General features: G+C 32.1%; 1 protein-coding gene across 4 annotated transcripts; it reads right to left on the bottom strand.

Annotated features, from left to right (window-relative positions):
* Positions 1 to 1,796: 1,796 nt before the first annotated feature.
* LOC105678062 (TBP-associated factor 4) lies at positions 1,797 to 12,883 on the bottom strand. Of its 4 annotated transcripts, XM_012377066.2 has the most exons (11): positions 12,674 to 12,883; positions 10,558 to 11,583; positions 9,888 to 10,166; positions 8,050 to 8,166; positions 7,620 to 7,955; positions 6,834 to 7,025; positions 6,032 to 6,300; positions 5,724 to 5,890; positions 5,508 to 5,638; positions 5,169 to 5,351; positions 1,797 to 5,044 (listed from the first exon to the last, which is right to left on the bottom strand). In XM_012377066.2, exons 2-11 carry the CDS (start codon positions 11,557 to 11,559, stop codon positions 4,766 to 4,768), a joined length of 2,955 nt encoding a protein of 984 aa, XP_012232489.1. In that variant the 5' UTR covers positions 11,560 to 11,583; positions 12,674 to 12,883; the 3' UTR covers positions 1,797 to 4,765. The 4 variants fall into 4 exon arrangements, with proteins under 4 accessions (XP_012232489.1, XP_067214536.1, XP_012232488.1 ...); XM_067358435.1 differs by lacking the exon at positions 12,674 to 12,883 and having other exon boundaries at positions 6,834 to 7,022; positions 10,558 to 12,269; XM_012377065.2 differs by lacking the exon at positions 12,674 to 12,883 and having other exon boundaries at positions 10,558 to 12,268.
* Positions 12,884 to 12,927: the final 44 nt, after the last annotated feature.

Here is a 12,927-nt window from a genome sequence, read left to right as displayed (position 1 = left end):
GGACAATAATAAAAATTGTTATTTATCACTTTATAATATATTATTTAAAAAATTGTTACTATTAAAGTTTTTTTATATTTTATAAAGTAACAATATATTTTATGAAAATTATAAAACTTTTGTAACAAGTAAATTATATGATTTAAGTAAAGTATATGATTTCGTTTTTTAATAATATTTATATTTACAATTATTCATTATGTATAATTTTTATGATATCCTTTTAACTACTGACTAATAATTTCGTTGCAATAAACTATTTTAAAAAATTCACTATTATAATATTATTATTTCCTTCTAAATTAAGAAAATATAAAAATATAGTCATTTATTCTTTTTCACAATTAAAGCCTTAATTCAGATTGCTTATGTTGCATGCAGTCTGAATAAGTTTGACGGTATTGAGCATGCGCAAAACCATAACCAATCAAATTCAGGCACACTATCATGGCGGACCCCCCCGCATTTTCGCTTTACTCCCCTTGCCCATTTCTTATGTTTGTGCTCTGTCCCTATATTCCTATGTCCATGCGGCGATTACACGGAAATCATCAGCTACAAACATACACGCAAACATATATGAATGATCTTATTCCATTTGATTCTAATGAGCTAACTTTTCGAAATAATGCATCTAATGAAGAGTATATCGCGTATGTCCGTAGCATCAAAGTTCATACTCGCGAAAATCTTACCGGTTTCAATCCGCGACGTACAAGATCGGCGAAACAATATTAATCGAGAACTCTCGCGCTAAATAATATGTTCCAGAGATCGTTCGTCACTATAGTCGGCATTCTCGATCAAAAATTTGTACCTATCAAGAATTTTTAATACAGATTAATATGGATGAAATAATTAATCGCGGAACATTCGCGCTTTGCATTCGGACATATTGGTAAAAAGACTCTTATAGTGACCGCAAGAGGCGCGCAAAGCGTTGAATATATCAATGGTCGGCATTGTCGGTTCGACATTTTGCGCGCCATCACCCGGTCATTATGACAACTTTTACGACACGCTGTTCAAAGCGCGAAACGTATCTGCTGCATAATTAATTTTTTTTTATTAAAAGTATATGAATGCAAATTTTTACCAAGAATACTGATTAAAGCGCCGGGATTGTTAGAACGTTTGATTTCATATATCGCAGCGTTATATTGTGACACATTTACAACGTAAATCCACTATTCACTTTTCCCCAAAAGTGAAAAGAGCGAGTCGACTTTCGTTCAGTAATGCTCATAATTAATTATAAGTGTAAGTTTCAGTATATATCGATTCTTCAATGAAACTGATGGAGCCATCCAAAACGAGATGTGCAGCGGTTGGAGCAAACTGCAATACCTTAGCCTGCAATACCTTAGCCTGCAATACCTTAGTCTGGTGAGTATAATTATTTGTTCATTTAAATATGTACATAATTATGATAATCACGTATACACAATTATAATTGTGTATATACAGGTGCGCGAGATAAATACTTATATCACAATAACAAAATCAATAGTTGCAGATTAAACTACTACTAAGAAAGCTTTAAACATATTAAGAAAATTATACGTATTCAAGAAAAATTAAATAACTCTTTAACAAAAATTAATTATAAACAGCATCAAACTAAAATTTTTATAGTGATTATTTTTTACTGACTGTTGCACGCCTTAAAAAATATGGAATGAAAATGTTTCTGTGATAACAATATAGAAAATAATAAAATTCTCCTTTTAATATAATTATTTTATAAATAACAGCAAATTAAAGATAAAATTTAATTAAAAAATGAAGAAATATGGTTTGCATTTTGACGAGATTTGTTTCTGTATTTTATTATCTCACGCTTACTGCTTATGCAATACAATTTATAAAAATATCATAATGTACCAAAATTGTAATGTATCATAATTTTTTATATATTTTTCTATTTATAGAGAGATATATTATATATTTGACCTACTGGCAGTAAAGAGAACGTTATGATTTATTTACGTTTTGAGTTCATAAAAAACGGTATTATAATTGCACGAGAAACAGTTAAGTGAAAATATCTTATACGCGATGTGTTCGACAAAGATTGGTACATAATGATGATTTGAACGCTTTCCAAATAAAGTATGCAGTTGTTAAAAACGACATATTTACGCAAGATATACATCTGTCACTATTTCTATCACGATAGGTCACTTGGATATTAATTAGATGGATCAAGTGGATATTAGTTTTGACTTAAATTTCAGAGCACATATAAATACTAATTTCTCAATCACAATAACTCTTTCAAGAGTGATCAAATCGATCACAACGTGTGACAGAAAAAATAATAAATACGAAATAGTTTACTTATATTCCTATACTGTAAATTACATCGCTTCTAATAACCCCTCCCGTGTTAACGCATCAGACGTACGAAATATTAATTGAAACTCTTTGTAACAATAGTATCATTTTGCCAATTACATAAATTTTGTGCAGAATTCTTGTATTATAATACGCTGAAATTATGACAATTCTTTGAACATATCTATCTGTTTTTACACACCATAATCACTCAATCTTCTTTACCTAAAATCGTTACCAATTAGAACAATTATGTATCGCGTAATCAACAATTACGATCATTAAATATGTGTTCATTCTTCATTCTGATTATTGATACCTGAAAGCTAAGATGCCATCATACATCAGAATATATTATGATGGAAGTACCTTAATCTTTATCATGCTTCCTAATCAAGTTGGAAGCACAAAATTTGCTGGAGTAATAAATATTAGTGTTGATATAAATTATTCGGCATAAAGAATAAAATATGTGAAAATATTTCATGAGATAAATCATGTGCCAAATAATCTAATCAACTGCGGATTAGCAATCAAAGTGACATATCATTATTTCATAATGGGCATTTCAAAAAGTACTCAAAAGTAAATGAGACTTTACTGCAATTAATCATACAAAATTTCTTCTCTTAATAACGTATCAAAAATTAATAATTGAAATATGAAAAAAAAAAATGGCTAGAGTTTACTTTACAACACCCACGCGATATCGATTTGAAATTTTTTTACATACAATATAGGGCATACTGAGTATAAATATGAAACGGCAACTTATATAATATATATAATAAATAAATATATATATATAATATATATATATATATATATATATATATATATATATATATATACAGTAATATATAATGTATATTATGTATATTCATATATTATATTTATAGTTGATTTTAGCCGATAAATGCTGTATTATATCGTTTCTTTATTTTTATTTTTCTAGAATCCACAAATTGCCGCTTTATATTTATACTCTTATATTGTGTGTAAAAAATTTCAAGTTGATATCGCGTGAGTTGTAATGTAAACCAAAAAGATATCTCAAGAAAATCAGTGAAATAAGACAAGTATCAGCATGAGAAGAACCATAAAAATAATTGACTTTAGAAAAAAAATCGACTGAAAATATGCTAATTTATATCGCACAAATTTTATGTTTTGTTGTAAATGATATGACATGAGCTACAAAGATTAATTAATATTTGATATATGTAAGTTGTGTAATATTTTTTTGACTGCATAGAAAGAACATATTGAATATATACAGATAGTACTAACATAATGGAAGAATTAATGAAAATCGGTATTATAAGCATTGTTCTCTATGATCTCAGGCACCCACGCACACTTGTGTGGCTACTTGCTTTTACATATAAATCAGGTACTCGCTTTAAATTTGTTTTAATTGATTATGCAAAGCATAACTTTTCGCAAAAGTTGCATTATTATTAGCAGAATCCGCATCAATTCCGAGAAGGAAATATAAATAATTAAATTAACATCAATCAAAAAAATATTGGTTATTCTTACTTTCGTAAATATTTCTTTAATAAAAAACGTAACAGCTAATTTTCTTTATAAACACTGAAAATGTAGATTACAACATAATATACTGATAACAATTCCAACTTCCGGTGGAGAGTAGCTATATTCTGTTGTACCAACATTGAAATTATCACTATTCAGTAATTATGTGTAAGATATTGTACAAATTATTCCATACTTTTTGGACAGTGTGCTCACGGTATTATTATTATTATTATTTATTATTATTATTATTATTACATTACACTTTGCAAAAATACAATTTACTATAATAACAAAACCTGCTTATTTTACACTAGCGCTACAGTGTCCAAAAGTATAGGTCAAGTATTACAATGCAGCTATTATATATATATATATATATATATGTATATATATATAGTGACAATGTACACTCTCTCACGCACTTAATGCCATTCAAGCACTCCACCATATAATAATGTCTATATGGCCACACACAACATTTCCCTCTCTCTTATCACGAAAAGACTATAAAGACTAATCGCGAGGCATGTGCTCATACACATTGCTCTTTTCATTGATGCGATTTTGTGTTGAAAAATAAAGAACAATCTATTATATTACAGTTAAAAAATGTATATTACATTTAAAAAATGTTCAGTCATTTACAATCCGGAAGCTTAGTATCGACATATTGAAACAATCTAACCTTGAATGTACACGGAATCCCAGGCCAACTCCCAATGAATTTCATTACAGTGCACCATTTACAGTGTACTATATGTGAAATGCTGTACATTGCAACGTAAAATAACGTCACACGATCCATCGAGGCCAGCTCATACAAGACCATGTATGTAGTGCGCCAGATTTCGGGCGGGTCACTAAAGTTCCTGCCCTTCACAGTGCATCACTTCAAGTACGATTTATACAGTGTTGTGCTTCTACATGTTTCTTTTTCCTGTTCGAGAAGGAATAACAAATCTCTAAAGTTCACTCTCTTCAGGCGTGGTCTCATTGGCATTTGTCTGTTAAATCCACTTGCTGACGCGTTTGCACCAGGAGTACTCCCTGGACTATTAGCTGATCCTGCTGTATCGAGTCTGGGCTTTTTCCGAGGACCAATTGCTTGTAAAGCTGTCACATTTGCTTCTCTTTGTCTTAATTCTTCCATCTCGGCACGTTGCATCTAAAACACATTGTTTATTTTAAATAAATTGTAATTAGGAAAACATTAAAATTCGTTTAAATTATTTGTAACGTATAAAATAGTTTATTACACAAAACATTGGAGAAAATTATAAATTATATACCTCTTTGGCCTTAGCCTTCAATTTGGCTTGTTCTGGATCTTCCGTTTTTGCACGACTTTTTGCGGCACGTAAAAGCAGTTCTCGTTCTTGCTCTTCGTGTCTCTTACGTTCCGCTCTATCTAGATCTTCCAAAAATTTTAATTGCGCTCTTACGTCATGTGTTACTTCATACCTTGGATCAACCTATAAGTAAAAGAAATTAGAATATTAGAAAAAATAAATATAAAATGTCTACATTATAAAGAAGATAATTTCAAATTTAATGAATATAATATGCGACTTATAAATTAATAAAAGTTAAAAAATTGAAATACACAAGATATTCTTCTAAAATTTTACCTTTATAAAATCTATTCTATGTTCCGCGATGACTGCTAATTTTTCTACTAAATTCTTTAACCTTTCTTGAACAGCGTGTGAAATTAGCGCTGCCACTTCTTGGTTGGGCTCTTCCAGTTCATGTCTGGATGCTGAAACAATATATCGCTGTTATTTAGAACTGCACATACATATTATTTTACATGAATTTATTTCTAAAAGGAAAAATAAAATTACCAATTTGTTTAATTCTCTGTTGTAATGGTGTCATGTGCAAAAATACTTCATCTTTACAGGATCGTATTTGGGTACCGACAAATTCTGTAGAACCGAGTATTCTTTGAGATTCTTCTGCAAGATTAACACCACCCATAGCTGCTACATCATTTATGTCGTCATCCGCCCTGTACATAGCAAATACAATTATTACATATTGATAATAATTACGATATTTTAAATTAAAGTTTTATCGTCGCTCATTCATGTAGTTAACGATTCATTCTTAATAATAACTGTTTCAATTATTCTTAAAAACTAAAACTTACGTATATCCTGCTGATGAAAATGTCTTCTTTTCTTTCTCTTTTGCAGCCGGTTTTTGGACAAGAGAAGGCACTACGGCTTTATTAACAGTAGTGGTTGTATTGACTGTTTTAGCTTGCGTAGTAGTCGGGACTGTTTTTACAACCGTCGTTGTGACTATAGGTGGTTTTTGCACAACAGGAGCAGTGGGGCGAATTCCAGTTACCGCTACTGTCGATTTTACAGTATATGCTGTGGTAGGGCTACGAACCACCGTCGTTACTGGTCGCACCTAAACCGATATAATTTTTATTGTACATTTGCAATGAAAGATTGTAAGATCATTACATAAATTTCAAAAATTGTTCAATATACATCATTAAAGTAAATAATTCTACTATGTGGTTTAATTATAATTTTATATTTAATTATGTAATACATTTTAAATATTAAATAAAAATTCATATAATACAGATATACTTGAAAGTAATTTCCTGATATAATAATAGTATATAAATATTAAAATATAAATAGGTATGGTATGTATATAGCATGCAGGTTATAAAGCATGCATTAAGTTTTTAAAAAGTAATTATTAGCAATTAATAGAAGTGCTACCTACAACATTTTCGCTGTTTAAAGATTAAAAAAATATTTAGTTTGAACAATTAGTACAGACTAGCTTCGTAAGCAATCTCAATAAAACTCTTAATTTTAATATCAAAAAAAGTATTAATTTTTTGAAGTATTTTTTTTTTTTCTTGATATTCTTTTAAAAAAACTACATATTAATAACAAACAGTATATCTATCATAGACATTTTACCAATCTCTGTGGAACAGGCTGTGCAGGTCGTGGAACTACAGATGTAGTAACTACCGCTGAAGGAGCAGCAGCGGCTGCTACTGTTACTGCTGTTGGATGCGGTGTCATCACTCTTACTTGTGTCGTTGCCGTTGCAGTTGCTGTTACAGGACCGGTTGCTGCCACTGCTACTGCAGGTCTGTATTGAGTCTGCTACAACACATAGTAAAATATAATTGTAAATTAGAAAATAAAATGATAATCTTGGTTATAATTATTTACGTACGTATTGTATGTGTTCTTAAAAATAATAAATTTTCATAAAAATAAATTAATATCTCGGAAAACCCGATTTTAGATTTCTACAAGAATGTGTTTTAATACTTTACGAGAAAAACCTTTTTAGTGAATATTTTTTACGAATAACTCGTGCGTGTGCGGAGTACTTTCTACGTCTCTACTGCCTGAAGCGCGCCTCAATGCTGAATACTGTTTAGACACCGTGATACAGTTCGTCATGATTTCGTCAAATATTTTTATACGAATTGAATGATTCATTGAAGACAGTACAAAGTTTGTTTAGTGTTTTTTCTATTTTTACTAAACAATGCCGAAGGCCAGAATGTCGTTATCATTAAAATAAAGCAAGAGAAGCGTGTATCTATCGCGTGACATTATAATCGAAAATGTCAGTTCTTATCAAATTGTCCATACTCCAAATTCTTTCAAATGAAGTTTTTAACTTTACTCAATACTCTATGTGTTTCTTGTATAAAAATAGAATTCGTAAAAAGTAATTAGTTTTACCTGCGTGATAGTTGGAACAACGGGCGCAGATATGGAGAAAACAACATTGGCTGGAGGAGGCTTTATTCCTTGTATGACTAACTCCCCCGTAACAAGCGATTGTCGCAGAAGCGGCAAGCTTTTTTTCAAGAATCCAATAAGACATGGTTGTGGTGATGCATTTAGTAATTTTTCGAGCCTATCACAAAACTCCTCTGGCTCAACCTTGGTATCAATCAGTTCTTGTATCAAAGTTCGGACTTTAAGCTCTACTACTTTAGGCTCTCGACTAGATAACTCTAATAGGTTTGCTAAAAATTTACGGCACTTTTCTTTGGTATTATCAGTGGTTTGACGCTAAAAGAGAAAAATACGCCATTATTTAAATATGCTGCATAATGTTAAATCATTATTTTATTTTGTAAAATTTAACTTCATATCAAAAGCATACCTGTGCGGATGTTTGAACTGTTTGAACAGTGGTAGCCGTTGGTGCAGAAGTAGTTGTAGGTGCTGTAGTCACTGTTCCTGGAGTTGCAGTAGAAGTAGTGATAGTAGGAGCAACAGTCTGTAGTAGTATATATAAATAATGATTATTACATTAGTAAATAGCAATAAATATCTAAAAATATTTACAATATTTCTCATCAAAATACTATCAAAATGTTAAAGCTATGTTTCAAATCTATAAAATATTAAGAAAGTATTTTTTTATGTCGAAATAAGTAATTAATTAAGTATAAACCTGCATGCAAAAACAATAACAAAAAATGTAAAATCTAATAAATACCCATGATCTTAAAAACAAATTCTGCATTATACAAGATAATTATGTAAATCTTTGCAGCATAAAATATTTTTTTTTATTCTTTTTTTCGATAATATATGATATAATTATATTTCCTGAAATTTTTTTTGTAAAATTAGAAAAATCAAATATGCAAAATTATCTTCAAAGTTTTCATTATTTATTGCATGCAACTAAGAGAATTTTCAAAACTTCTATATTACTACATTCCTGATAAATTACAAACTGCACTTATTTTTCCAACATGCACATATTGAGGTTTAGAAATAAATAATAATCTTATTGAAAAGTTTTAATTCGCTGGTTACTGCAAATATAATCAAAATCAAAATTTTAACACGTTTTACTTGAATTTACTTGAATCAGTAACTTCCATTAATAAGTTAAAGAACTGTTCATGTTAAATTATATAACAATATTAATATTAATATCTATAATGAATTACTATATATGTGGCATTGTCTTAGTCGTTATAATGTATTTTACAGACGCACTTGTACCTTGTACAGACTCGTATTTTATTTCGTATATAGTGTATAGTAGATATTAGTATAAAATATTATTTAAATAACACATGTTAATAAGCGATATTTATTCATTATTTTACTTTAATAATATAGTTTTAATTCAATTCTAATTAATTATATTAGTGCTTTAGAAAATAATTACAATGCCAATTTCTCATCTAAATTGTGCTATGATGCTAATATTACTATTTTTACCAATTCCAAAAAAGATTTATGGAAATTTGAATATATTTGAAGATATTACACATGCGTTTTTATCGTACAATATATCAGCAATAAAAAAATAAAGTTTTAACAAATGTGTATATATTTATACATCTTTTACATACATATAAAAGATATATAAATATCCTCAAATATGATGTATAATTATATACTTTCTTTAAATAATTTGTCTTCCAACTACATAATATCTCCTACAGAACACCTTTAACCAATAGTTCATGCAATATATTTGATAAAGGCATTGAATTTTAATGCATTTATTGCACTCCATAAAACTCAAGACATACTACCAGAGAAATGCATCCCAAAAGTAAGCTAATAAGATGTTATTAAATATGCTATTCAAATTTGTGTAGCATATATGGCATAATCAAAATTGTATTAATTATAAATAATAAAATTGCTAATAAAATTTTCGCATTTTGAATCAATACATATTAAAAAACTGCATGAATGTAATTTTTCTATGTGTATAGATATGTATGTAGTGCTTTTATAGAAATAATAATAATGCATTAAATATTTGCAAACAATCAAATACATGAAAAAAATAATTAATAATAAAAATTTATATATGTTTAAAAATTTGAATGTATCAGATAAAATATAATAAACAGAAGATACATTGGCTTACTGATGACACCATTCCATAGAAAATAAAGTCGCAAACTAATAAATCTCTACAATACCACTACATCGAGTCTTGTAAGAGGTATAAGAATGCGTCACCTGAACAGATTTTCTTAGGGTGGCGAGTGGTGGACCAGTGAACTGAGTATTCAGCCTACTTACAGCCGGAACTGAAGTTAGGCGATAGGTAGTGCCTGGAGATGGTGCAGCAACTACTGCATTTCCAGCTATACTATTCGGTGTAACCGCAGTACCAGTCGCAGTTCCTGCAGTTGGAGCTGGACCCACTCTCAATAACTGATATTGCCCATTTTCTGTTTTCAATAATAGATGACCTTGAGTACCAGGTTGAAGACCTTGAAGTGCCTGTAATGTTATCTGAAAATGGGAAATAATATGAGAAATAAGAAACAAAATTTTATGAGTATTATGTTAATATTATATCATTAGCATATTTTCGATTCTTCCATTATAAATAGAAATAAAATGTTATATTATTTCTATAAACATAAATTATTTTTATAAACTTTAACAATAATTCAAAAACAAAACAACACAAAATATGAAAAACGTTTTCAGTAAAATTAAAAGATTCAGATTATTTAAAATAAAAAATATAATATGTGATTAGATCGTATAATAAAAATAATATATAAAAATAAATTCTAATACTTCGTATTTATTATACAAATATATACATAATCTAAAAAAAAACTATGTATATATAGGTCTTCTCATATATGTTTCAGATAGTAAATAAGTGTCTTACCGCTGGAGTCCCTGATCTTGTCCCAACCAATTGATGTTGACCAATCACCACTCTCGATGTAATTTGCTTATTACCTTGCTGTCCTGTAACTGGTGTAGCAGGACGCATTGTATTTACATTAAGAATTTGAACATTGCTGGGTACTATCGTCGAAGTAACTCCAGCCTTAGCTTGTAATGCCGTACTAACTGCATTGCCAGCCACAGAGACTGGAACCGACATTGGAACAGAAACCATACCACCGGGTGCTACACTAGTCTTGATCACTAAGGCTGCACCTGTCGGCTTGTTCACCGCGGTCACTGTTTGACTGCCTGCCTGACTGACAGGACCGACATTGGAAACAACGTTCGACGTAGTCTGCAGTACCGTCTGTGTAGTTATACCTAAGGCGCCGTTTGCTAACTGACCAACAGTTTGGGTAGGAAAAGTAAGCTTATTATTCGCATTCGCCACCCCTGTAGTGGCTATAACTTGCCCGGGATAGATAAGCTTTACTGGTTCATGAGTCTTGGTCAAGCTTGGTATATGTGTAGTTTGATTACTCGACACCTGGTTGGTGGTCACTTGATTAATATAGGCAGCAGCAGGTATCCCTGATGGTTGTGTATGTTGCTGCTGTTGCTGCTGTGGTTGCTGCTGTTGCGTGGTAATTACCTGTGGCGCCACTGTGTTCGAGGTAACCACGTTCACCGGCAGCAGAGTGCTTGTGGTGATGGACTTTGTGACTTCTTGAGTCATCAGACTATTCACAGTAGTCGCACCGCCGCCGTTCGAAACCCCATGTTTCTGTGGCTGCACCGCGGCGATGGTGCCCCCGTTGGAAATAGCGCTGTTCACTTGATGATTCTGCTGGCTGACCGATGCGGAACTCGCTTGATGTCCAGCCACTGTCGGCGTGGACGTCACAAGCTGCGTCTCGAGGGAGCCCACTATCGCGTTCACTGCAGATTCGTCGACATCCGTGCTCAGAGCTTCCTCCAGAAACTTAGCTGACGCCATTTTCGTCCAAGCTTCAACTGTAAACTGATATGCGCATGCGCCTGTCGTAAATTGTTCCCATGGTGCATTGCCCCCCCTAGCGCAGCAGAAAATTGTACGCGGCGAATCCTCTGTTTACCATCGAGCGGTACGCCCGCCAATCGCACTTTTCCGACATTCTAAGACGCCAAGCTGGCTTCACGTATCGCTGACGATCACGTATTCGCGGTCGTGCACTTCTCATAACGATCAGTCGCGCGAATCCGCCGTTTACGCCGCGAATCGCGTTATGGCTGTCGACAGCGTGCATACAACACGTCACCCGCCAAAATGGCTATCTTCGAAACATGCAATCAACGCGACGGCCGTTCGGTTAACACTTGCTTCGCAACAATCAGACTCACGCAATATCGTACGGAAAAGATAAAACCTTGTTCACTCAAACATGTGTTCTATACGGAACTGCATTTAAGCGCACTTATTTACTTAAAAGAAAGTGTATTCCGAAACTGATCCGCGTTTACGCTTGTCCGGTGCGTTGCGAAATCTGAGATAATCAGTAGTTATTACGGCTCCTGCACACGAGACGCGACGTTACAGGATCTTGTAGAACTAACAGGCGACGACGATCCTACCATCAGCCAATCTCGAGCGACAAAAAGATATTACTAGCATAGCGTAGCCAATCAGATTTGTTCTTCTTTTTAGATTTCTTCTGTTCTCTTATGAAGTTCATACTGCATTCATGTATATACCTTCACCTTCTTTTTCGTTCCAATACTGAAATTCCTCGCCTAGTAACCCCTTCTTGTTATTTCTTACTCCATGCATCTGATATTTGTTAAGTAGATTTACTTTCTAGAATCTGTACGCGGGGGCGGGAGGCGAAAATGTGTACAGCGTGCACTAACTTGTTCACGGCAACTTTTTCATTAGATGCTGCTTATGCACGTGTACTACAATTCAATGTAAATTCTTCATTATTTTCAGGTATTTCTTGTGCGTAGTAATATAATATATACAATTCTAATAAATATGCGAATATTACAACATCCGCTGCACTTTATTGCACCAAAAAACCTGGATCTTATATGAACACAACACGGAATTCTTGAAATATTCGTGTATTTCTTACCTTCGTCCAATGGTCCGCTACTACTGAACTCCCGTCGACAAGTGACTATGAAAATACTAAAAAATGTGGAAAGTATGCTACAGTGATTCATGAGTTTTCCCACCACTCACCGTCCCTACTACAGCTGATCCGTAACTGGAAGTCCTATTCATTAAGATGCAGCACTCTGTAGGACCTTTCTTAAAAAAGATTTTCGAATGTTCTGTAAGGTATTTGAGCATTTTTCTATTTTCACTAAATCGATTGTCATACAT

This window comes from Linepithema humile, chromosome 1 (assembly GCF_040581485.1).
Source record: "Linepithema humile isolate Giens D197 chromosome 1, Lhum_UNIL_v1.0, whole genome shotgun sequence".
NCBI classification, from domain to species: domain Eukaryota; kingdom Metazoa; phylum Arthropoda; class Insecta; order Hymenoptera; family Formicidae; genus Linepithema; species Linepithema humile.
Note: the sequence above shows the minus strand (reverse complement) of the source record. Positions and strands in the feature narration are given on the sequence as shown.